Source organism: Balaenoptera acutorostrata, chromosome 21 (assembly GCF_949987535.1).
Source record: "Balaenoptera acutorostrata chromosome 21, mBalAcu1.1, whole genome shotgun sequence".
Classification (NCBI taxonomy): domain Eukaryota; kingdom Metazoa; phylum Chordata; class Mammalia; order Artiodactyla; family Balaenopteridae; genus Balaenoptera; species Balaenoptera acutorostrata.
Window position 1 is genome coordinate 21,951,647 of NC_080084.1, and position 27,416 is coordinate 21,979,062.

The following is a 27,416-nucleotide window of genomic DNA, read 5'->3' on the forward strand; positions in this document are numbered from 1 at the left end:
AGGTTTTTGAGAGTTGCATTTGAAGATCAGTCTAATAGCTGGAGAAAGAATGGGCTGAGGTGCAAGAAGGAGGGGCAGGGAGACCGAGCAGGAGGCTGTGGCCCGTTGCTGATGACAGACGGTAACATCGTGAGCGGGGCAGGGAGGGAGGGACGATGGCAACGTGCGGCGGCCTTGACGCAGAGGCGGCAGGGAGAGCCCGCAGGACGTGGGGGCGTGTGGAGTGAGGCAGAGGAGGTGTAGACGGAACGCCAGGCCCCAGCGCAAGAGCGAAAGCCAAGGTGTCAATTCTCGGAGTCCGGAGGGGCCCCTGATGCTGTTACTTGGATCTGTTTTCTGGCACAGTCCCTGCTGAACGCTTAATTGAGTCGTATGTAGGGCAATGGGACTTCTGAATAAAAGAGGAAGGAGAAATTTCTCCAAAACCTCCGCCAGGCACCGGGGAAGGAGCTGGCCTGCCGTGGGCCCCTCTGAAGGCAGAGCAGCTCCTTCCCCGCTGAAGCCCCAGGGCTCTCACGTCTCAGCTGCAAGAGAGACGCCGTGTCCAGCAGGTACAGGGCTGGCTGCAGAGCCGGGACAACCGAGGGCAGTGGTCTTGTTAGTGAGAGCAAGTGAGAGACCTGCTGGGAATGGAGAGAAATACTTAGGGGGCGCTTTTTACAGAGCATTATGGCTGTACTTGAGCTGGTGGGGAGAGCGCTGGTGACATTTGGACAGCTACGGTTAAATGTGACCCCATCAGTACCCGCAGGATTGCGCGGGGCCTGCCTGAAGTTGGTAAATGGCGTGAAACGCCGAGCGTTGGGGGAACTCGATGAGGGACTGCTATAATTGACATTTCACCCTCAGCCCTCGCGCTCGGCGCAAGGAAAAAGCGCAGCGCTTCACGGCTCCGCCAGGGGGCAGGAGAGGTTACATTACACAGAATTTTAAAAAAAGAGAAAAATCCCCAAACTTTCCCCCCAAATCTGTTCTTCCTCATGAAACCGAATCCTCCAGCTGCGGCGTCCCAGGCGCCCGCCCCTCGCCCGCCGCCTCCCCCGGCGCCCCTGCCCTCGCCCGGCGCTTTCCGCGCGCCTCGGACCTGCTGTGCCCCGCACCTCTGCCCCACCCCTTGCCCTGAAGATGAAGGTCTGGCTGCTGCTGGGTCTTTTGCTGGTGCACGAAGCGCTGGAGGACGGTGAGTTACTCTGCGTGGGGGGGCTACCCGGCTTGTGCCCTGACTTGATCCCGGACCCCCCCCCCCCCAACAGCCCTCGTCGTCCTCCAGGTCTTCTTCTAACTTTAGACCTTCCGAGGCCCAGCCCTGGAGCCGCTCCCTACTCCGTGCACCTGCCCCCCCCCCCCGGAGGGTCTCCTTACCTCCCTCTCTCCACCTCCCCTCGGAGCCCCTGGGACGGTGGCAGCTGCTCTGACCCTTAGGATCCCCACCAGAAGCGCTCCTGCGCTCCTGGAAAGCTCTCGGCTGCCGGCAAACGGAACAACCCCAGGCAGCCCCTGGTCCAGCCCCCAGTGTCAACGTGTCGGTCTGGGAGTTGGCGCAGGGCGGCGGATCGTTGCCACCTCCGCGCGGCTTTCGCCCCGGGTCTCCGCTCGTGAGGGCGGGCGCCACCTAAACTGAGCCTTTTGCAAGATTCGAAGAGTCCTCCTCCCCCATCTGCGGTCCTAGATTCGTTTCATAAACCAGCGTGGGCTTGAATCCTGCGAGATGTGCCTATCTGGTCTAAGTCTTAGGCCAGATATTTCTGGGTATCAAACCTTCTCCAAACGACTCAAAACCCCACAGCTGTTACACTTCTTATCTGATTGGAGGGGAGAAGATGAAGGACATGGACTTTTGTACACCATATGGGGGCCCTTGTGCCGCTGAACTTTTTTGAATGTGTGCCTGTCCTGGGCCCACCCTGTTGTGTAGACTCACAACCACAGGGCCAGACTTTACTGTGCGTGTGTGTGTGTGCGCGTATTGTTGTATTTCTCTGTCTATTATCTATATTTCTGTTGGCATTTAACTGTTTGGTTGGCTCCATTATTTTTCGATTGGTGTTATTCGTGCAGTATATTTTGCATGTTACATCCTGGTATCCTGAAATCTCCCTTGGAATTCTGCTCTACCGTCACTGTTTTTGCTGGTTTTGGTTGAAAAGCAGCTTTTGCTGTTATGCAACCTCCCGCTGGAGCCAGCTCCCCCTGGCTCACATCTTTTATCCACTACTCAGTCCTGACCAGTTCCTTCCTTCTTTCCCATGAAACTAGAAGCATTTGCCAGAAAAAGACCACATTCTGGTTTGCAAAGTCCAAAATGGTTGTGGGACTTGAAGTTGAATGTGAGGCTCCTTAAGCCTAGAGCCTTGCTGGATAAAGTGTAGTCAGTGCTTCTCCTGGGGAGGGGCGGGGAGGAACAGGTCCTCTTTGCCTAGAGAACAGTTGGCGTGAGTTCACGGTGTAAAATACAATATTAAATTGCTCCTGGCAAGTCCTCGTATGTGATCGCTGAAGTGATGGAAATGTAGTATTTGGTATCACTTTTTGAATAGGGCAAGAGACCGTCAGACAAAATAATTTCAAGTGGCCCATTCGCTTGGTTACACAGTTCACCCAAGATGCCTGCCGCAGGGGCTCGGGAGGCGGCCTCTGCCTCCTGAATCTCTCCCAGCTAATGTGTGCCCAGACCATGATTACAAACAGCTGCCTGAATTCATTAGCATCTGTTTGTCAAATGTAATTTATACAAACAGTATAGATTTATGAGACAATCAGAGAAAGTTGAACACAGACTGAATATTTTATACGAAATAATTGATAAATTTTAGATGTGATAATAGCACTGTGGCTTTGTTTTTAAAAGTTAAAGTAAAATATATAGTATAAACTATTTGTGAATAAAATATTGAACACATAATTAGAAAAGTGAATCTGCTTCAGTAAAGTATATAAGTTTTTCTAAACCTATTAAGAATGTTTTCTCGGGTTTGAGTTATTATGTGGCTGGCTGGGACCAGGAACTGCGAGTGGCTTAGGTGGGGTGCCCATCCAGTGCCAGCCTCTGATTAACAAGTCGGAATATGGTGCATTCCTGGGTCATCCCAAAGCACGAACTGCAGACACCGGCCCATGACTCAACTTCTCCCACTGCCTATCCATCTTTCTCATCACTTCTAGGAGAGGCTTTCTAACAGTAAAAGAATTCCCTGTAAGCATATACTGGGTGTACATATGCTCTAACCCAGCAAAGTTTGCCTGGCTTCACTCTAAAATGCTTTACATTTTTAGAAGTAATGTTATTTCTTCTCATGAAGAGTGGGAGTTGGAAGGGCATGCCACTCTTGTGGCATGAAAGTGAGGTACAAAAACAGTTAATAAAAGGCCCAAGATGCCACTTAGAGCCAGACGTGGCTCACGGCACCTGATTTTCAGCATGTGTATGGAATACATGCCACTGTGTTTGTTGATACGGTGCTGCTATTTTTACATAAAAGAGTGTACAACATCACAGGTCCTTACCAGCTTTTGTTATCTACATATTTTTACCCAGTGTTGAGAGCAAATGATGAAGTATAAATATTGATTTGTTACTGCTGTTTTGTCAATCTCACGCCAGACCCTTGATCAATACTAATTTGATCTTCAGTCTAACGTGGACTTATTTTCGGTCCTGTGAAGGTTCCCTTTCTGGGGAAACTAAAGAGATTCATTATGATGTGAGGGCAAACAGCCTGATCTCTAAGAAGGTAAGGGGAGTGACACTGAAAATGAGTCTCTAACCAGTACTCTGTGTCACTATTGTGACTCAGTTTATTCGTTGGAAAAAGGATAAAAATTAGTTCCGAAAACCTTATAATGAAAAAATTGTAAAAACTCTCATTGTTCACACATGCAAATAATGAATGTTTTGAAGCATTTAGGATCTTGGTCTGTATGTTTGACATACAAAATCATCTCTGATCCTTAGAGCTGAAAAAGAGGAAAGTTTAGGGGCAACAGAGAGACCGGCAGCGTGCCAGCCAGAGCAGTGAGAGAAGTTCTGAGGGTTGACGGCTGCCCCTGAACAAGGTTGTAAAGCCCTGCCCTTGCGGTGCTCATAGTCTAATGGAGAGGACAGGTAACAAACAAGTACAGATAGCATTTCAGGAACTGAGAAGCGGCGTGAAAAATCAATAATCAGGATGTATTCGTTTCCTAGAACTGCTGTAACCAAGCACAAACTAAGATACTACAAGTTCTTAGTTCTCGCACAGTTCTGGCGGATAGAAGTCAAATCAAGGTGTCAGCAGGGCCATGCTGCAGCTGAGACCCTGGGCCGAATCCCTCCTTGCCTCTTTCTAGCTTTGGCTGGCGGCCAGCGATTCTTAGTGTTCCTTGGCTTACAGCTGTATCTCCCCAGTCTCTGCCTCTGTTGTCACTTGGCCATCTTCTCCCTCTGTGTGTGTCTTCATCTGGCATTTTCCTCTGTGTGTGGGTCTCCGTATAAGGACACTGGCTTATTGGATTAGAGCCCATCCTAATGACCCCATCTTTTTTTTTTTTTAATTTTTATTGGAGTATAGTGTTTCTACTGTACAGCAGAGTGAATCAGCTATACATGTACATATATCCCCCCTTTTTTGGATTTTCTTCCCATTTAGGTCACCACAGAGCATTGAGTAGAGTTCCCTGTGCTATACAGTAGATTCTCATTAGTTATCTATTTTATACATAGTATCAGTAGTGTATACATGTCAATCCCAATCTCCCAATTCATCCCACCCCCCCCTTTCCCCCTTGGTATCCATACCTAATGACCTCATCTTAACTTGATTATGTCTGCAAAGATCCTATTTCCAGATAAGGTTACATTCACCAGTTGCAGGGGTTAGGACTTCAATGTATATTTTTGGAGACACAGCTGAACCTATAAGATAGGGTAAGAGGATGGAGAGGGCTGCTGAGGGCAGTGTGTGTGGGGTTTGGATAGGAGAGTCAGGGGCCAGCTGAGGGGGGGGAAGCAGGTGCTGCTTGTCTGAAAGAAGAGCCACGAAGCCAAGGGCATGAGCTTCAAGGTGTCCTGGTGGTCACTGTGGCTGAAGGAGCATGAGAAGTGAGACGGGAGTTGGCAATGCCCTGTCGGGTGTAGGAAGACTTCGGACTTTAAATTAGATGAAAGTCACTGGACGGTCTCCAGCGGAGGAGTGCCCATGGTCTAATTTATATTTTCAAAGGTAGGCGTGCTTAGGTAGAAGCCAGAAGCCTGCATAGGGAGCTCTTTTAATAGTCTAGGTGAAAGTGGTTGCAGTGGCTGTAGGGAGTAGAGCCTGGGTTCGGGGTCTGTTTTGAGGGCAAAGCCAAGAGAGTTTGCCGCTGGATTGGACGTGGCTTTGGAAAGAAAGAAGAGAATCCTGTGTGACTCAGAGGTTTATGTTCTGAGCAACTGGGTGAATAGAGTTGCCATTTGCTGATAAAGGGACACCGGGGAAGGAGCTGATTTGAAAGGGCATCTAGAGTTCAGTGTGGATGCGTCCAATTTGAGATGCCTCCTAGCCTTCCAAGTGGCAGTGCTGAGTAAGCAACAGAATATTCAGATCTGGATTTAGAGGCAAAGTGAGGACAGGAACAAGGCAGGTCTCAGCATATAAATGCTGTTAGTGCCAAGAGGACTGGCGAGGCCGCTTAGAGACGGAGAGGAGTTGCGAGGATTCAGCCCTTTGGACTCAGGCAGGAAAGGAAGATGAGGAAGGCTGCCAAACGGACCGAGAACCGAGACAGTGCCATGTCCTGGAAGCCAAGTGAATAAAGTGTTTCAAGAGAGCGTGGTCATTTTGCAGTATATATAAATATGGGATCATTATGTTGTTCACCTGAAACTAATATGTTAGTTGAGCTGTCAATTACATCTCAAAAAAAAGCGTGATGAACTGTGTTCTGATGGATGCTTTGAAAAAAAAAAAATGTATCAATCTAAGGTCTTTATCCTGAAATAGAAGTATAATCTTAGAAGTTGCTCTTTTAAGAAAATGATACTTTAAGCAATGATATTGAGGGTATTTTGGAGTGGGCTTCCAGAGGGGGTAGGGAAAAGAGGCTCTCATCATTCTACATTTTTACCTCCCTACTGTCATTGCTTTCTCAACTTCTCATGTTTGTTCTTGGAAAAGTATATGTGTTCCTATGGGGTGTTTCATGAGGAATGGAAAAACGAGAGTGAGGTGTCCCAGTTTATACAACTGGTTAGGGGAACCCCTGAGCTACCCAGCAAATTTCTAGTGTGGATATTTAGATGATGCTGCTCTCAGGTCAGATCTTTCCCCTTAACTGCCCATGGAGAGAGAAAAGCGAACAGCTTCAGGTCTGTGATGTGAATGGCTGTGTTTACAGGGAGTCCGCATCTAAGCAGCTGTCGGTGATTCTTCTAATGAATTTTCTCCTCCCACACAGTCTGATAGAATTAGAGAGGTTACTAGTCAGGTCATCTTTATTGAATAAGCTTTGATTGCAATCGATCCCCAGCGGATGCTGGAGGATTACAGTCCTTTGCCCTATGTGCTTCTTGCTGTGCAACATTTACTCATTCATTTTGGAGATGTTTTTTGACCAGCATCTCTTCACTGGGGGATTGTAATGTATGCCTTGGAAAAGCATCTCCAGCCCTTCCAGGAAGGTTGTGCCCTCATCCCGGGCATCAAGTTCTGTTTGACTTGGAACTCCTTGTCAAAGCCCGTGACCTACCAAACAAAGAAACCACTTAGATAATGGTGCTGTGCCTGAGATTCATGCAAATAAAGTGAAATGCTGATCTTGAGTGAATTGAAAGCAGCAAGACGAACCAGAAAAGACTCTAGATCTGGTTTTTCACTGCCGCCTCAGTAACCTTGGGTGAGCTACTTGGCATCTGTGGTCTCAATTTTCCACCTGTAAATTAGGAAAGATAATGAGCTGCTTTACCTCCATCACGAGTTGATCATGGAGATCACCCTGAGACATGACAAGACAACCCCAAAAACAAGCAGCACCTCGCTCGCGCTTACTTACTGTGGATCAGACACTGGTCCCAGCATTTTAAACATATTAACTCGTTTAATCCCCACAGCAATCCATGAGATAGTCATTATTACCATATAATTCTCAATCTACAGATGAGGAAAGTAAGAGAGAGGGTAACTTCCCAAGGTCACACAGTTAGTAAGTCAACAATGACTTCAGGACCTAAAGTCTGTAACGACATGCAATGGTTTGTGAATTTTATCATTTATTTCTCTATAAAATATGCTGTGCCGTAATCTCAAAACTGCAATGGTAACGGGCTTTCACTTTGGTATATCTACATTGTAAACTCTTGTATTTTTTTAGGCCTTTGGAAAATAACTAATTTACTTAGTTAGCCCGAAGAGTCATTCTTTTAAAAAGATAGACATGGGATTTGGGAGTCGCTCAGTCCTAGGACTTGCCCGTGGGACCGCTGGTCTGGCTCCTTGAACTTCGTGTCATCACTGTCAAACCATGGACCAGTTCCATGGTCAGGCAGCTGGACCGACTGATGGGCCTATTTGGTCAAAAGGTCAAATGATTTCTCAGGGATGATAACACATATTGGAAGGCGTTAAATCCATAACTAGTTAATCGAATATTCCTGAGTGGCATTGCCACACGGGATCTGAGAGCTTAGAATCAGGCAAACTGCGTGGGCTGCCTAAATTCCCTGGGATTTACAAACAGTTGTTGTCATTTCCAATAGCCTGAATTCCTGTTGATGATGAAGAAAAAACACCAAATTAGACATCAATCCAGAGGTCCATGACTCTCACAGGCATAGTTTGACCGAAATGCTTGCAGGGCACAGATGACTTGGACAGCATCATGGTAGGCTTTTAATTTCTGCCTTAAGAAAAAGACAGTGACTTTTACCTGTTGTAACAATGAGGCTCATGCTTCACAATTGATGTTGCTGGATTAGAATATTTCTGTGGGTCTAATATGTTCCCAACGATTACACTGCTTTTCCTTCTGGGAGGTTGCGGAAATGTGTGCATGGGCACCCCTGCCCGCCCCCATCTGTCATTAGAACCCTGGGCGTAAATAAACCAAATGTGCAGGGTCTGGGGAAGTCTTGACAAACAGCAGGTATTGGGACTTGCCTTGGAGACTAGGGCTCAAGGGCACAGCCCTGCTCCCTGGAAGGACTGAGAAAGCTCAGCAGGGCCCGTGACCCAGAGGAACCAGAGTAGAGGAAGGATGGGAGATAAGAAGAGACTCAGACCCCGGGAAAGGAGAGGTCACAAATGGACCTGGAGTCATGCAAAGGCTCGCGGGGCTCAGGAGCGACACAGCCACACCCAAAGAAGGCCGCGCGCCAAGGACCTGGTGTTGATACTGAGCTCACAGTGGGATTGGTTCCAGAGTCTGGGCAGGGCTGAACCAAGAGTGGAGGCCAAATGGCTCCTGTTTCAAAGCGCAACACGCAAAAGAAGCCAAGTTCATCATTACACAGTTGAGTCCACGTCAGCTGAGTTTTTGGTACAAATCATCAGACTATGGCTCCATGAAACGCTCGCCAACTGCACACACACCATGTGAACAGCCCAGATCAAGACAGACGGTCCTGGCAGTCCCTCTCCCGTCCCCTCCTGGGTCATCCCCATCCCTCGTAGGAAAACCACCGCCTGACTCCTCACCTCAGAGATTCAGACCTGAAGTTTCTAAAAAATCAAGCTTCTAACATTTATAAATCAGGAAACCTGCATTTCTGCCATCCTGTGAGAAATCAGATCCTGTAACCCTGGACACTCGCTCGCTCCAGGCAGCTGTCCCTTCGGGAGGGCGTGGCCTCTGCAGGCCCACCTGGCTCACCTCATTTTGTCACCAGCCTGGGCTGCTGGTGTAAGAGCTTGCGACACTTGCCTTTTTCTGTCTCTTGATCCCAATTTCAGTGTCTCTGTACTCTTGACCACCGGAGCCCTTTATACACCAAGGTAACATTAGGTAAATAAATACGAACATCAAAGAGGGAAAAAAATTTTCTCCTGATTTATCACATTTCCCCATTTTATACAAATGCCCTGTAATTCCCTCAACTGGCCAAGACTTGTGTAGTTATCTATTCAAAATATCTGCAGGCTGTTGATCTGCATGTAGTGAAATGGGGGTCAGGAGACCTGAGTTTTACTTTCACATCCTGTCACTAGCCAGTTTTGTGCAATTTAACTTTTAAGGCCTCCTTTATTATTTTTTAAAATGTATAACATGAGGACCTTAAATGATCTCTCAGGATCCTGTAAGTCTGGACGTTTTATAATTCTGTGGGCTTATATCAAGGTCACCTTGGAGCTGATGCAGACAGTGGAGCAAATGAATTGCCAAGTCTCCTCCTCTTTGCTGGGTGGACACAGCACATGGCCATGTGGGCTGGGTGGACAGCTGAGATTCCTGGAACCCAGAGGTATTCCAAGGGCAGGGCAGCATTGTCTGTAGAGAAGGGAAAAACAGCAGTAAGAAAATGGACTTAAAGGTCGTCAGTTCTTACCACCATTTGCCAGCAATTCTCAACAATGTTGGTGATAAAATACTCCTCCCCCAATGTATTTTGTTGGCTAAATTCTAAACCTTTGCTAAAGTTACCATTGAGTTTTAATAATGTATATGTATGCTTTAAATGAACACAGGGTTAGTACTTATTTCTTCCATGGATGTTGTCCGCCCTGACACACACAGGTGCCACAGTACGTACTCATCTGGGAGAAAGTTTGTGATGGTTTGAAATCTTCTGAGTGTGCTTACAGTGTAGTCTGTGTCTCCACTCCCTGGGGACTACATATTCCTGGGTTTAAGCAATTGGTTCAAAATGAACAATGACAGCACTGAGATGGCAAGGACCAGAAACAGACCTTGAGAGGCTTCAGGTCCACCATTCTGGGTACCACCTTAGAGCTGGTGAGACTGAGTGTGAACCACAAGAAAAAGTTGTTTTGTTTGGGAAGTGCGAACGTTAGCTCATACGTGAGATATTTTGCTGAGTTTGAACAAAATCTTGGAAGCTGAAATTGATTCCCTTTCAGTTACTAATTGGTTTAAAGCTAAAGAATGAACCAAGAAAATAATGATTATTCCTGAAAATAACTTTGACATAGGAGGAGAGGGATATTAAAAACGATCTGTTTCAGGGGTTGAAGACTCTGGGTATGTTAACCACCAAAGCCCATTGTTCTCTCTTCATGTTTGTACCAGTTGCTGGTCAACATCCTCCCAAGAACAAGCATCCAAAGGAGCCCGGAGAGAACAGAATCAAGCCTACCAACAAAAAGGTGAAACCCAAAATACATAAAATAAAGGACAGACACTCCGCTGATTCAACACCAAAGACACAGTCTATAATGATGCAAATGATGGATAAAGGTCGCCTTCAGAAACCCGCTGCAACCCTGAGCCTGATGGCAGGGCAAACTCTAGAGCTTCGATGTAAAGGGAATAAAATCAGATGGAGCTACCCCGCATACCTTGACACCTTAAAGGACACCCGCCTCAGGTAAGCCTTTTCTTTTACTTGTGTTGGGTCAAGGATTTGGTTTCATACCCTTGCTTAATATCACATTGTGTCTGACATCTACCATTTTACTTTAGCAGATTATAAAAATGGAAGCTCATTGAGCAAAAGCCATTGGTTTTATTGCTTCACGCAGTTAAAAAAAATTATTGCAAATCCTACCAACATTGTTTAAACAGTGAACTGTTGAAGCCGTATGACATAATTAAAACTGTGATGTATAGAGGTAGAGATTTAAGAATTCATACTGTAAAAAATAATGGACTCAATGCTTTATGTCATTTTTTAAGTAATTGTAATGAAAACTGACTAATGGGAGATTCCTATGAGCAACTTGACCAGAGATGAATTGCTTTTGACCTTTTCAACTTCTTCTGGATTTATTTTTACTTTTCCAAGTATATGGCTTTTATATTCAGAGGCATCCGTTGGTAAGAAGGCTAAAGATTCCTCATGTCTGAATGAGTACCTTCAGGAAAAGTGGTTAAGATGATGATTATGTAAACTATGAAAGGCAAGAAAGCAGAGCATCTTTTAGAGGGTGCCAGAAAGGGCCTATGGCGTTAGGGGGTGTTTTCCTGCGTATCTTTGGGGAAGCCCCCTAAACTCCCTCCCTCAGTTTCCTCTGGCAAAGAATGAAGGCGATTGGTCTATGTGCTTCCTAAGATTCTTTCTAGACCTTTCTTCATATGAAAGGTCAGGATATTCTGCATATGATTCAAGATAGAGAAACAGAGGAGATGGTCTGTTTGGGATGATTGGAACGGGGAGGAGAAAGAACGTGGATCTCAGACATCCAGCCCAAATGCTGCATGTTCAAAAGAGAGTCATATTTCCACGCACACTCCACCTCCTTGGATCTTCATCTCCCTCAAGGACACCACCATCCACTCAGCTGCTCAGCCTGAAAACCGGGAGCATTCTTGCCTTCTCCCTCTCTCCCTCACTCCCCACATCCAGTCGGTCACCAAGTTCAGTCACTTCAACTTCCCTTCCTCCCTTCCTTCCTTCCATTTTTATTGAAGTAGAGTTGATTTACAAGGTTGTGCCACTCTCTGCTGTACAGCAGATTGACTCAGTTATACACATAGAGACATTCTTTTTAAAAATTCTTTTCCATTATGGTTTATCCCAAGAGATTGGATATAGTTTCCTGTGCTGTACAGTAGGACCTTGTTGTTTATCCATTCTAAACGTAATAGTTTGCACCTACCAACCCCACACTCCCAGTGCATCCCTCTCTCTCCCCCCTCCCTCTTGGCAACCCTAAGTCTGATCTCTATGTCTGTGAGTCTGTTTGTTTTGTAGATAGGTTCGTTTGTGCCATATTTTAGATTCCACATATAAGTGATATCATATGGTATTTGTCTTTCTCTTTCTGACTTACTTCACTTAGTATGATGATCTCTAGTTGCATCCATGTTGCTGCAAATGGCATTATTTCATTTTTTTATGGCTGAGTAGTATTCCATTGTATGTACGTACCACATCTTCTTTATCCATTCATCTGTTGATGAGTGTTTAGGTTGTTTCCATGTTTTGACTATTGTGAACAGTGCTGCTATGAACATAGGGGTGGATGTATCTTTTTGAATTGTAGTTTTTTCCGGGTACATGCCCTGGAGTGGGATTGCTGGATCATATGGTAATTCTATTTTTAGTTTTCTGAGGAACCTCCATACTGTTTTCCATAGTGGCTGCACTAACATTCCCACGAACAGTGTAGGAGGGTTCCCTTTTCTCCACGCACCCTCCAGCATTTGTTATTTGTAGACTTTTTAATGATAGCCATTCTGACTGGTGTGAGGTGATACCCCATTGTAGTTTTTTTTTTTTTAACATCTTTATTGGAGTATAATTGCTTTACAATGGTGTTTTTAGTTTCTGCTTTATAACAAAGTGAATCAGCTATACATATACACATATCCCCATATCTCCTCTCTCTTGCATCTCCCTCCCACCCTCCCTATCCCACCCCTCTAGGTGGTCACAAAGCACTGAGCTGATCTCCCTGTGCTATGCGGCTGCTTCCCACTAGCTGTCTGTTTTACATTTGGTAGTATATATAAGTTCATGCCCATTGTAGTTTTGATTTGCATTTCCCTAATAATTAGTGATGTTGAGCATCTTTTCATGTGCCTACTGGCCATCTGTATGTCTTCTTTGGAGAAATGTCTACTGTCTTCTGCCCATTTTTCAATTGGGTTGTTTGGTTTTTTTGCTGTTGAGTTGTGTGACCTGCTTGTATATTTTGGAGATTAAGCCCTTGTCAGTCACATCATTTGCAAATATTTTCTCCCATTCCGTAGGTTGGCTTTTCTTTCTTTTTTTTTTTTTTTTATGATTTCCTTTGCTGTGCAAAAGCTCATAAGTTTGATTAGGTCCCGTTTGTTCTTTTTATTTCTATTGCCTTGGGAGGCTGACCTAAGAAAACATTTGTACAATTTATATCAGAGAATGTTTTGCCTATGCTCTCTTCTAGGAGTTTTATGGTGTCATCTTATGTTTAAGTGTTTATGCCATTTTGAGTTTATTTTTCTGCATGGTGTGAAGGTGTGTTCTAACTTAATTGATATACATGCAACTGTCCAACTTTCCCAGCACCACTTGCTGAAGAGACTATCTTTTTCCCATTTTATACTCTTGCCTCCTTTGCTGAAGATTAATTGACCATACGTGTGTGGGTTTTTTTCTGGGCTCTCTATTCTTTTCCATTGATCTGTATGTCTGTTTTTATACCAGTACCACACTGTTTTGATTACTGTAGCTTTGTAGTATTGTCTGAAGTCTGGGAGACTTATGCCTCCTGCTTTGTTTTTTCCCTTAGGATTGTTTTGTCAATTCTGGATCTTTTATGATTCCATATAAATTTTTGGATTATTTGTTCTAGTTCTGTGAAAAATGCATGGGTAATTTGATGGGGATCGCATTAAATCTGTAGATTTCTTTGGGTAGTATTGCTATTTTAACAATATCAATTCTTCCAATCCAAGAGAATGGGATATCTTTCCATTTCTTTGAATCCTCTTTAATTTCCTTTATTAATGTCTTATAGTTCTCAGTGTATAAGTCTTTCACCTCCTTGGTCAGGTTTATTCCTAGATATTTTATTTTTGTGTGTGTGTGATTTTAAAAGGTATTGTTTTTTACATTCCCTTTCTGATATTTCATAGTTAGTGTAAAGAAATGCAACCAATTTCCGAATGTTAATCTTGTATCCTAATACTTTGCTGAATTCATTTATTAGGTCTAGCAGTTTTTGTGTGGAGTCCTTAGGTTTTTCTGTGTATAGTATCATGTCATCTGCATATGGTGACAATTTTACCTCTTCCCTTCCAATTTGGATAACTTTTATTTCTTTTTCTTGTCTGATTGTTGTGTTGAATAGAAGTGGTGAGAGTGGGCATCCTTGTCTTGTTCCAGATTTTAGCAGGAAGGCTTTCAGCTTTTCACCATTGAGTATTATATTGGCTGTGGGTTTGTCATAAATGGCTTTTATTATGTTGAGATATGTTCCCTCTATACCCACTTTGGTGAGAGATTTCTTTTTTATCAAGAATAGATGTTGAATTTTGTCAAATGGTTTTTCTGCATCTATTGAGACAATCATGTGGTTTTTGACTTTTCTTTTGTTAATATGGTGTATTACATCGATTGATTTGTGTATGTTGAACCATCCTTGTGAACTTGGGATGAATCCCACTTGGTTGTGATGTATGATCTTTTCTATGTGCTGTTGGATTTGATTTGCTAATATTTTGTTGAAAATTTTTGCATCTATATTCATCAACGATATTGACCTGTAATTTTCTTTTTTGGTGGTATCTTTATCTGGTTTTGGTATCAGGGTGATGATGGCTTCATAAAATGTCTTTGGGAGTATTCCATCCTCTTCAGTCTTTTGGAAGAGTTTGAGAAGAATTGGGATAAGTTCTTTGTATTTTTTATTTTTTTGTATTTTTTGTAGAATTCACCTGTGAAGCCATCTAGTCCTGGATTTTTGTATGTAGGGAGTTTTTTTTTTTATTATTACACATTCCATTTCACTTACAGTGATTGCTCTGTTCAAATTATCTATTTCTTCTTGATTAAATTTTGGTGGGCTGTATATTTCTAGGAAGTTGTCCATTTCTTCTAGGTTGTCAAATTTGTTGGCATATATATAATTGTTCATAGTATTCTCTTAAGTTTTTTTGTATTTCTGCAGTATCATTTGAGATTTCTCCTTTTTCATTTCTGATTTTGTTTATTTGGGTTCTCTCTCTTTTCTTCTTGGTGAGCCTGGCCAGAGGTTTGTCAATTTTGTTTACCCTTTCAGAAAACCAGCTCTTGTTTTTATTGATTTTTTTCTATTGTTTTTTTAATCTCTATTTTGTTTATTTCCTCCCTGCTCTTTATTATTTCTTTCCTTCTGCTGACTTTAGGTTTTGTTTGTTCTTTTTCTAACTCTTTTAAGTGGTAGGTTAGGTTGTTTATTTGAGATTTTTCTTGTTTTTTGCAGGCCTGTATCACTGTGAACTTCCCTCTAAGAACTGCTTTTGCTGCATCCATAGATTTTTTTTTAAGATTTATTTTATTATTTATTTATTTATTTAATTTATTTTTGGCTGTGCTGGGTCTTAGTTGTGGCACGCGAGATCTTTCTTTGAGGTTTGAGGGCTCTTCGTTGCAGCACGTGGGCTTCTCTCTAGTTGTGGCATGCAGGTTTTTCTCTTCTCTAGGTGTGGCAAGCAGGCTCCAGGGCATGTGGGCTCTGCAGTTGTGGCATGCGGGTTCCAGAGTGCATGGACTCTGTAGTTTGTGGCACGTGGGCTCTCTAGTTGAGGCGCGTGAGCTCAGTAGTTGTGGCACGTGGGCTTAGTTGCCCCACAGCATGTGGGATCTTAGTTCCCTGACAAGGGATTGAACCTGTGTCCCCTGCACTGTAAGGCGTATTCTTTATCACTGGACCACCAGGGAAGTCCCATGTCTCAAGGTATTTTTTAATTTCCTTTTTGATTTCCTTGTTGACCCATTGTTTTTTTAGTAGCATGTTGTTTAGCCTCCAGGTAATCGTTTTTTTCTCATTTATTTTCCTGTTGTTGATTTCTAGTTTCATGCCGTTGTGGTCAGAGAAGATACTTGAAATACTTCAACTTTCTTAAGAGCCATAAACCTGTCCTCTTTCCATCACTGGTGTTGCTACACCAGTCCCAGGCACGTTACCCCTCATCACCACCAGTACTGCAGTAACCACACCCAGGCTTGTCCTCCTCCATCCTCCTCAATGAAGCTAGAATGACGCTTAAAAAATGCAGGTCTGATTGTGTCAATCCCCTGCTTAACACTCAGTGGGTCTCCATTGGTAAGGAAGTTCAACGTCCTCATGCGACTCTTTGAGACTCTCCCTGATCACCCCTGGTGTCTAGATTAGTGTGTCTGCTTTCATTGGCCTGGGTTCCTGTGACATCGTCAAATGCACCAAGCTCTTGGCGCCTCAAAACTTGCTGCTTTCATGGTCTCTGGGCCCCTCTTCACCTGGCTGACTTCAGCCTCAGGGTCACTTTCTCTGGGAAGCTCGTGTCAGGCCTCCCTAGATTTGCATCCTCATGGCCCCTGGTGCATCCTTTTTTGAGCACTCTACATACTTGCAACTCCTTTTTTTTTTTTAATCTGTATTTTTCACCAGGATTTAGCTGAATGCTTCACATTTAGCTTTATCTACTGAATAACTGAATAACAATCTTCCCCTTCTTGCTCACACATACCTTGGAGAATAAATAATATATGCATATAAGAAATATCTCTCTGTCTATCTAACCTCTTGTATTAAGTCATCTTTTACGTTTTATTCTGAAGATACCCTTCTGGCTTCATGTGATGTGACAGTGTATAGTTTTTTGCTGAAGCATTATTGGGTTGGATGAGGAGTGGAAGGTGAGAGAATATGATAGTTTTTCCCATTTTCATCTCCATACTTGACGTGTGTATGTGTATACGTGTGTGTAGCTATTGCTTGGAACAAATCTGGCAAGATTTACTACTGTTATCCTTTTAAATGACTTAATTTACCGAAGTCAAATTTACACACTTTTTTTTTTAAATGAGAATTGAGCTGATTTAACTTATTCTGAACAGTCAGTCTTTGACTTACACAAACTATCCTAAACCTAGATGATTTAGCCCTTGAATATTTCATATTTTCTAGGAGTATTTTCAAAGTTATATTAGCCAGAATCTGTTTGAAAATATCTTAAGGACTCAAAGTGAAGTAAATATGAATCTGAATCGAAGAGAAATATCCTGGAGCTGAAAAAAACTGTTTTGACTTAGCATTAAATAGGATTTATTTCAAAGCACAGTTAGGGCTTTATAAGAAAGTAAAGACAGATGTGGGGCCCCAAGGACTTTATGGAAAAATGTGAAAAAAGATCTAGTCATAATTCTATATCAAACAACAACAACAAAAATCACAATTTCTTTGACACCAGAGATTCGACTAATTGGTTCTTGACATCTTTCCCAGAATGTGGTGCCTTTGGATAGAGAGGTATTCATCCTGTGTTTTCTTTTCCCGTGGAATGAGTTCTTTCCAGTGTGCTGATGGGGTTCTGAAAGCCTGGTCATGTTAACCAATCCGGGTAGCTTTCTGGAACTAAGTTTGTATGCTACCACGTTTGTCCACGTGTAATCTTCTGACCAGAAGAGGGAGCATATTATGGAACAGAGAGGTTAGGCTGAGGCACAGCTAGGTTGGAATCCTAACCTGCAAAGTAGGTCTTTGATGAATAATTACCCTCGAACCCAGTCTCCTTGTCTGGAATATGGAAATAATATTATCTTTGGTAAATGCTGTCTGGCCGATGGTAAATGTTCAATAAATTGAACCTAATTGTTACTAGGCAGTGCATATTTCTCAAGTACAATAATCCAAGTGATCTTTGTGGACAGTTCATTCTGACCAGGACTCACATAAATCAGGGAATTGTGCACAGCCAACATGGCTTCTGATATAGAGGATCCAAGAAAGTTTGCACGTCCCTTTCCCACTTTCATTTAATTGAGCAATTCTTTGAAATCTGGGCCTGTGTTCCTCTTCTCCCATGAAAGCATAAGCCCGTTGAGGGTAAATACCACATCTGATGGGTTCATCAGATTCCTAGCACCTAGAACAGTGCCGGACATATACCAGAAATCAGGAAATATTGTTTGGTTTCCCCAGGGGTTTAGTGAGCATGACAGAGGTCGGTTTCCAGTCATGCTGGAACATTAAGATTGTTACACTTAGTGCTGATGTGTGTCCTGTTATGTGTGCACTGTCCTGGGTAGGTAACGACAAAGCATGAATATATTTTATATTGAGGACGCCAAGCCACTGGGATCCAGCCCGGTTACCTCAGGGCATTTGTTGCATGTTGACCTCAGGAGTCATTAGTCAGTTTTCCCCCTCTACCTTCTCCCTCTTTATCCACCCTGCCCCCTCTGTCTTTGCTTCTCTCTTTATCTTAGAATCCAGAGCCTGTCATGTCTACTAAACCCTTGAGTGCATCCTAAGTAAGTTATTTTGCCCTCTGTTTTTCCTTCACTCCCACTTGGAAACTTCCAACCGCAGACAAACCTGTTCACCTCCCTTCCCTTGTCGGCACGTGGACCCAGAGCACAGCTGGAGGAAACCGCACAGCTGGCCCGACGGGTGCCGTGAGTCTGTGGTCCCCTCATACGTGCCTGGCAAAGCTGAATCTGTTTCTCTAGTGAGCTCATGTTTTCTCTCTTCCTAAACCTCTGATCTCCATCTCTCTCACTTCCAGCTAGTGCAGTTCTCACGCAATTCACTGAGAAATTGGAGCCCTAGAATTGCCTTAATGTCCTCATCACATTTCCTCCTTTCCTGCACTTACAGTTATAGTGGGGAAGGCTCTCTCCTCTTGACGAAGGCCAAAGCTGCATCTGTGCCCTGGATCTCATCCTTATAAGCCTTCCAGGAGCCTTAAGACATCCGTTATTGCCTCCTTGTTCTGAGTCTTCAACCCCGCTTCTCGAAGAGTTCCTTTCCCTAAGCCTCCAGATGAAGAAGGCCCGCCTTGGCCCTCACGTACCCTCTGGCCACCCTCCTCGCTCTTCTTACCTTCGCAGCCAAACCTCCTGGAGGGGCCTTTCTCTACACAACTGTCTCCACTTTCTTCTCCTGTTCACTCTTCAACCACTCCACCTGACTCCTGCAGAGGACTCCACGTGCATTTTATCACCAAGGTCAAGGTCGCTCAGTCCAGAGTCCTCCTTTCAACCCCCATGTGGCTGGCCCACCATGTCCATCCAGCAGAAGAGAATGCCCTCCTCTTGGCTTCCTCAACGCCATATTCTGCCCATTTTCTTTCACGTCACGGGCCCCTCCTTGGGGTTTCCTTCACCGGCTCTGCATCCTCTCTTCTTCCAGACATTCGAAGTTGGTGCTGTGCCTCTTCTCCCCACGTGCTGCCAGATCCCCCCATTTATCATAGATTAGGTTGCATGTTTTCTTCCGAGCTCTGGGTCCCCAACTGCCTGCTCACCTGCCTGGATCTTTCCTGAGGCTTCCTTGAAACATAACCACCTATAACTGAGCTCCTGATCTTTCTCCACACCTGGCCATCTTCCTGTGTCCTTCAGTTCAGTGAACAGCATGAATTCCATCCCGTTGCCCTTGACCAGAGGCCTAGGAATCACCTTGGACGCTTCCCTTTACTTCCGCATCCAACCAGTTCCCGTGCCCTAATGGTGCTACTGTTTCGTTATTTCTGGAATCTTCCCGCCCACAGCAGCATCACCCCCAAGGCTCTCGCTCACAGCAGGAATCACACAACTTGCCTTTGTGTACCCAATCTTGAACTTGACCTCAGTCTTCCACATGGCAGTCAGATCTTTCACAGAAGCGCATCCGGCCACGTTGCTTTCCTACTTCAAGCCCTTCAGGAGAGCGATTCTGTTGCTCTTAGAATAAAGATGAAACTCCTAACACGGCCCACAAGCCCATGCATAATCTGGCCCCTGCTTTTCCCTCTGCTTCCCTCCCCTTTCACTTCACTCCCTTGTTGTCCACACTCCAGGCTCCACAGACTTTTTCTGATCCCCAGTTGTGCAAACTCCTTCCTCCCTTGGGGCCTTGGCCCATTTGGGTCCTTCTGCCTGTAATGCACGCGCTGGATTAGCTGCTTACCATCCTTAAGATCCAGGCCTGTCACTTCCTCAGGGAGCCTTCCTTGCTCTCAGCCCCTGCCACTAGGCCCCAGTTACACATCCTCACTGCAGCCCTTATCACCAGGGGGCAGTTACCATTTCCTTGACCATTTGATTTATGTTTGCGTCCCTTGCGAGGCTGTAAACTTGGCAAAGGCCGTGTCTGTTTATTTGCTGGTGCTTCCCTAGCAGCCAGTTCAGGGCCTGGCACCCTGTAACTCCTCCACAAGTATTTCAGTGAGAGAATGGTGTGCGGACACTGAGCCTAGAGGGGGTGTCAAGTCAGGCCCCTGTGATCGCGAGACCTGCAACTCTGGGAACAAGCTCCGAACTTTAGAGCCGAAAGGGACCTTAGCGGTTATCATGCTTAAGCCTCATCTTTGTAACAAATGAGGAAACAGACAAAGATGATAGATGGCTGGTCCAGAGCAACAAAGTGGTGGGTGGCAGTGTGAGTCTAAACCCCGGCCTCTCGGTTCCCGACGTTGAACTGCTGCCCTGCTCAAGTGCGCCAAGGCACGTCTGGTGGTAGGCACTTAGACCGAAGGACACTCGTGGTTTAATGAAGTAGTAGCTTCAGAGGAGATGGATTTGTTCTCTACTTTTCTTTTTCTTCCACCCTCCCTCCCTCCCTTCCTCCCTCCCTCCCTTCCTTTTTTAGCTCTTTGGGTACTAGACTAACACATCTGATTTACAAAGTTAAGATTCAAAACAGAAACGAAAAGGATACACTTTTTCAGAGTGGTGCATTGATTTCTTGCTGGGATAGCTTCGAATTGAAAGTGATTGAAATTTCACATTGATTTAGGATAACTTTTTGGATATCAGAATGTTAAAACATTACACTGGGCTATTTAGAAAGGAGAACTCTGTCAGGGAACCACAAATCATGCCTCATCCTAAAAGGCGGACTTTGATCCCCCCAGAGGATGGATGTGTGTTCCTCTGGGTCTCCTATTCTGCAGTGATTCCTTAGGACTGGCAAACCCAGGTCACTGGAAGGTCCACTAGATGGCAGCGTTGAGCTGTGCTACAATTGTCTTCCTTTCACCAGTAAAAGAAACATCTCAAATGTGGACCGATTGGTTAAAATAATTGCACACTTTGTGCTTTCACACAAGTTCTTTCATCCTTTTAGGCAACTCAGCAGTCACAGTTTCAAGTTATATCTTAAACAATAAAGAATTCAGTTTTCCAACAAACAAATAAAAAGAAGGGTGGGCATTTGTAATTATATGCCCACACCAGGATAAATGCATTGACAGCTCTAAGTCCATCTGAGTTTGAGGAACGTGCTGAAGATTCTGCATTTCCAGGTGCTGAAACTGATTCAGATTTTAATTCCTGACTCAGTCCATCCCAATCACATAGATCTCCACTCTCTTTTGAGATCAGAAACAGCAGGGGTTTTTTTGACAATAGTTGTTACCATTTTGCTCTGTTTTCTGACTCTTCTGCCTCACCCCTTCCTGCTCTCCTGCTTTTCATCCGTCCTTCCACCTCTGTCCTCCCTTAATTAATTCTGTTCCTCTCTTCCAACAATTTTTTATTTTTTTTTTGCATCTATGATGTTCAAGGTCCTGTGCTAGGTAGAAGCTGGAGATATGATAGTGAGCAAGATAGATACAACCGCTATACCCACAGAGCTTTTACTTTTATGAGAAGACAGACTATTAAATAAGCAATTTCAATATGCAGCTGTGTGAGTGCCTTGCTAGCAGAAGTACAGGATCCAGGAGGAAAAAACTCAGGTTGATATGTGAGAGCTGAGAGTTAACCAGGTAGCGAAAGGGCTAGGAAAGGAATATCAGAAAGTTCCAGAAGGAGGGACCAGCACGAGGAGCTTCCTCTAGCTGAGAAAGAGTACAGCCCCTGGAGCACTGAGGGTGTGGAGTGGGGAAACAGGGTAGCTCTGGGCAGGGGAGGAGAAAGGAGGTGAGGAAGGAGAGAGGATGCTGGAAGGTTAGCGGGAGTCAGACCAGGGAGGGCCTTGTCAGCCATACTGAGGAATTTAGAGTGAAATCTAAGGGCGCTTGTGAGCCGTTGACTTAAAGCCTTTATAAATGACACACTTAGGAAGTACAGAGGGCTACACTGCACAGTGTGAGGGCTACTACTCCTCACCGTCTTTAGGAAAAGACAGCATCACTTCCCAGCCTCAGGTGGACCCAATCTCCCTCCAAACACCCTGTACCTGTTTTCCTCAAACTGGGGTCTAGACACATCCTTGGACCTAACATTTTTTTCACCATATATATATATTTTTTCATTTTTGCTTTCATTTTGTTGATAGCATAAAAAACATTCATAGAAGAATGTTCTGGACTATATGATCAAACCTCTGGTTGAGCGATCAGCACCATCCATTTCCATCTTCTCTGGAAACATTTTGCTTCTTCAGTCTCAGCAGAACACACTCGCAGAGTTTAGAGCAGGGGAATTCTTGACGCGATATTGAGCCAAGGAAGAAAAGAAGAAGCAACTTAGAATCAGCGGCCTGGATGACGGCTGAAGTATAAATCAGTGCTGGGTAAGAACAGGGAGGTGCTGGAGATTTAAGCTAGACAGTCAGCAGTGTCACAGCAGTGAGAACAAGCTGGCTGATGTGCTCATAAAGACAGCCCGGGCTGCTCTCTGGAAAATCAGGTCCAGGCGTCGTCTTTCAGGATGTTTCTGTGGTGTCTGGTCGGATGTTAGCATTTTTCAATCAAGAGCTGGAAGTTCGGAGGAGGCGCACAGGAGATCTCTTTGACGGCTGGTTCCTCTGAAAACAATAAATAGCTTCTAGAGAGAAGGGAGGGCATCTGGGTGTCCGTTTGGCTGCAGTTGGCAATGGTTTATCCACCCACAGACAGCACAAAGGGAGGGTGGGCCGAGGAAGCAGACAGTGGGCTCCGGGCCAGTCTAGTCCTGCCTCCGGGAGGGGTGGTCTGGGGGTATTTCAAAAGAGAAAGAGAACGATGTTAGGAAGTGTTTGTAAACAGAAAAATCCCACTGTCAAGAAAGAATCTGCACAGACTTTGGTAAATACTGTCCTTCGTACTCCGGTGCTGTACTAAGGAAGAGGTCTTTATTTTTTTTCCTTCAATTTATTTTATTTTAGTTTGGTTTTTTCCTTCAATTTATTTAATTTTATTATTCTACATTTGCCAAACATAATTTGATGTTTATGTTTGGTAAACACAAACTCTACCACTTTAACCATTTTTAAGTGTACCGTTCAGGGGCAGTGTGTACGTTCATATTGTTGTGCAGGTGTCTTTTTAATTCAAACTCACTTTCCTTCAAAGCTCGTTTCACTTCATTTTCTGAGCAGGACAGACAAAGATGATGAGGTCCCGTGAAAATCTTGGCACCCTCCCTCTGCTCTCCTACTTACCTGGAGGGGCCCTTTGGGTCCAATTTGCTGTGGGAGATTGAAAGTCTACCGCTTCAGCCAAACCCTGATATTTACCTTCAGATGGATGTCTACCCCCAGAAAACAGTGGGGTTCAAAATAAATGACTTATCCTGCCCTGAAGGTCGAGCTCCCTCTTCCCAGACTCAGTGGCACCAGCGCCAGGTGTACTAGATGTTCCGACAGTGTTCAGGTTGCAGAAAAACACGGCCTGTTCCATCCAGACATGAGTGGTGGGAGGGGGAGCAATTGTAGAACCAGGCTTGTAGTTGTCAGGATAGAATGAGGTCATGCAAGTAAAGCATTGGCACACGCACTAAGCCATCTCAATAAAGGTGAGTTTTTTCAATCTCATGCAAACTCTAGACGTCCATGATGCCATGGAGTGCGTACTCGTATCCAGACGCGTGGTCCTGTGATGCTCCAGCTGTCCTCAGTCTACTAGTCATCAAGGTGGGGAAATGGGTTGAAGTACATTATTCAGTTTGGGGGGGAAATGTTTTCTGATCTTATTTTAAAAGAAACCAAAACATTCAATTTCTTGAGCGTTCTGGTTAAGTCCAGGTTTGATTATCCCAGATGTGCTGCACTGCATTAAAATACAGTAAGATGATGATCGTAAAGTCAAGTTAATGCATCAAACCGAAAACACTACAGGAATACCACAAATTATATGTGATGGTAATTTTGGAGACTGTTGCAAAATGCAACACTGTTTACAGTATACCATGAAGTGATTGCATGTATTTTACGAGTGAAACCCTGCCTTAAAAAACGTGTATAGATGTGAGTGAGGTCTAGGGTTTAACACGCAAAAGTGAAAATGGAAGTTGCCGTAGCATGATAATTTTCTGCCAAGTATCTAAATGGGCAAAATGTAAATAAAACCATTTTATAAGGTATGTCAGAGGAGGAGGCAAGCAAAGAGGAATAAAGGATAAGATATGGGAAGTTTTATGTCCCCTGCTATACAGCTGTAGAGGATGGTACTTTATAAGGAAAAGAAAGAAAACAGCAAAACTAAGATGTCAGAGCTTGGCCTCTAGTCTCTGGGCTTGGCTGCCTTAACAGAGACAACCACCCACAGAGGCAGGCGGGAAGTTGCTGCCCTTGGGAATCTGCCGGGTACATCCCACGTTCCCGACCTGTTCGCTCTGCCCTGGGGCCTCAGGATCCTGCTATCTCCTCTTGTTTGGTGCTTTAGTGATCAGATCCTCTGTTCAGATTGCCTTTGGTACTGGATCCTAATTTCGCCCTGAACTCTGCCTTTCAGAGCACGTGCTACTTACTGCCGGGCTCGTAACCCCACCCACCGTTTAGAGCTCAGCTTCCATCCGATGGCCCACCTGCCGCGGAGGGGAGATCACACAGCGCAAGCTCACCCTTCCCTGTAACAGCCCTGCTCTTCTTTATGAACTTGACTTAGTCACTAGGACAAGGCAGGGGTGATGGACCCTGGGTACCAACCAAAGCTGATACAGGAGAACATGCTCTCGTGCACTTAGTTTACAGGGGTGGCTCACGGAATGGCTTGTGGTGTGGCACCGGCGGGTGGGCATCGTGGAGGAAGAGGTTGAGGACAGGACGTATCCGTATGAAAGCGGACGGGGTGGCTGCAGGGTGTGTCACAGCTTGAGATTAATAGGCCGAGTTATAGTTAGCCTAATTTACACATAAAGACAGTCCACGAAGTCAAGAAGGTGTATGTGAAAAGAAAACCAGAAGTGGCCCTGACCACAAGCAACTTATGAACTAGTGGAATAAATGACATACATACCAGATACAGTTACAGCCTGTGGTCAAGTGTGAGTGTGCGGGGACGACGGGAGGAGAGAAGGCAGCTGTCAGCATGGGCTGGACAGGCAGGTTGATTCACTGAGTGATCGGTTACCTAACTGCAGGAGCCCAGGCCTTTGAAGATAAGATGAGGAGATGCAGAAAGAAGAGCCAAGGAGAAGAGCATAGACCTCCCCAAGGGCCGATGCCACGCAGCCAGCTTGGGGACCACCGATCTGGCCTGGACCCTGCATTTTATAAGGGATTAGGTTAGACCCCCCCCCACCAGAGGCTAGGGGCTTTCTCAAGTTTGCACAGCTTTTAGTGAAAGTAAATTAGACTTGAACTTAATTCCCAAGACCCCTCTAGTCTTTACACCAAGAAAGCTGTCTATTTCTTACGTTTCTGATGTTTGCTCAGAAGATATGCCATCCGAGTGGCCTCAGGATGAGTGGGTCCCTTGAATACATTGACAAGGTGGGAGATTTGGTGCATCACTCTCTGGGCTGTGAATCCACTGTGCCAGGTACGAATGAGGTCGGCCCACAGCCTCTGCATTCACTATTATAACTTGGCCACAATGGGCTCATTGTGGCCGAATGCCAGCCCATTAGTAACCCACAGCTTGTTTTCCTGACAAGGGTGGTGGAGGCTTGCTCCATTGTCTCCGGTCTCTCCTCTTCCTGGGCCTATTCTTCCCTGAAGGCGTGGCCATGAGCATTCAGCTCAGCAGAGCTGGAAGATCTTTTTTCATGTGACCTCCTGCCAAAGAAGTGCTGATGGGCTTATTCTACACTGTGGAATTAGAATTACCAGAAATGTAATAACGGAAGTTGTTCACATAAATAACCCCTATACACAGAATCATATGGGGGCCAGGTTTAAAATTTGACCTCACCAAAATTACATGACAACAATGCTTTACTTGTTATTTCTATGAGTTCTCTACATGGAGCTCACACATCTGCTAAGTTATCTTTTGCCAGCACCGCACACTTCCTCTACGTCACTCATTTGGTCAGGATTTGGTTAGGTATTTGAAATAATAGACACATGCTTCCTTTCCAATGCACAGTGGGAAGCATGGCAGATTCTTTTCCAGGACTTCCCAAGGATTCCATTCCCAGCTCTGACTACTGGCTCTGTGACCTTGGGTGAGTCACTGGATCTCTGTGAAATGAGGGATTCAACCAGATGATCTCTAAGGTCCCTTCTGGTTCCAAAATGACCCTTGGAACTTGTACTTAATCTAACATGAGTTAGATGATATGGGGGCCAAGGAGTTAGGACCCTTGGACAAGAATTCAACCCATGTGAATTCTATTCTATTCTGCACATGGTCACCTGTAACTGCTGTCTGCATCACATCATGCCATGTAGAAGGCTGTGAGTGACACAGGCAAGCGTGAGACGTGTTCCTGATTCCTGCTTAAGAAGGATCATTTCACTAGAGAAATATAATAGGAAGTTGAAAAGGTTACATACTAAGCAGTGTGTGTGTGTGTGTGTGTGTGTATACACACGCATATAGCGATAAAGGGATCAAGTGCAGAGTGAGAAGACGCTTAGATCGGGGTGTACTAGGGCAACCCCAAAAGCACCTAAAATTTGTGAGCACGTATTCTGTGCCAGCATCTTTCCAGGATCTTGTACATTTATTAACTAACTTCTCATAACAACCCTGGAAGGTAAGGACGATTAATCTCCCTGCCTCAGATGAGGAAACTGAGCACAGTGAAGTTAAATAACGTGTTCATGGTCACAGAGCCAGTAAGTAGTGGAGGCAGGATCGAACCAAGGAAATCTGACTCAGTGTATGCTCTTAACCACCATTTTACAAATACCACCAACCATACAAGGTCTTCCCAAGAATAGAACTTGAAAGAATAATGAGGTTTAGGTCAGATGGAAAAAGAAGAGAGCCTTTCAGAGGTAAAGAGATGGCTGGAGGGCTGGGATGGAAACGAACGGACGTGTCTGGGTGGGTGAGGAGTTGGGCTGGATGGAGAGGAGGGTCCACGATGGAGGTGTTGGGAGAGCATAGGAGCCTTGGATTCCAGGCAAAGACGGTGGCATTCGATTCTGTGCACACTGGGAGCTGCTCGTGTTGTAAAACTGGAGGAGATAATAAAATGGTTCTTAGGAAAGTAATCTGATGGTTTTGTAGAGCATCTGAAACATTCTTCTAGAAGGATCGATTTATAGGCTCATAGAACGTAAGGAATGGAAAAGAGACGTAGGGTCGATGTTGACATCAAGATCTAGATAAAACTGGAACATTCCCCAGTTAGAGTGTTGACAGTGTATCTTGAGATTTTCAGTGACCTCTTCCTTTTTTTTAACTGATCCATGGGGTTTCTAACTTTCTAAATTAAATGAGCATGTATTACTTTGTCATAAGAGAAGAAAAACTGTAAGAAAAGCAAAGCGAGTTAAACTGCTTAAAAAACTGCAGAATGGATGCTCTGCAAATTATAATCAGGGATGGCTCATTGGTACTTTAAAAATCTGGAGGTGAGTTTTATATTGTGTTGCCTTTAT

At 44.6% G+C, this 27,416-nt stretch overlaps 1 protein-coding gene across 1 annotated transcript in view; it reads left to right on the forward strand.

The window, feature by feature from the left end:
• The first annotated feature begins 967 nt into the window (after positions 1–967).
• Positions 968–27,416, forward strand: part of PDGFRL (platelet derived growth factor receptor like) — a 46,069-nt gene continuing 19,620 nt past the window's right edge. Inside the window, exons 1-2 of the mRNA XM_007174017.2 lie at positions 968–1,180; positions 10,195–10,492. Coding sequence (XP_007174079.1) covers positions 1,126–1,180; positions 10,195–10,492 — 353 coding nt within the window. The 5' untranslated portion in view covers positions 968–1,125. The remainder of the gene's footprint in view (positions 1,181–10,194; positions 10,493–27,416) is intronic.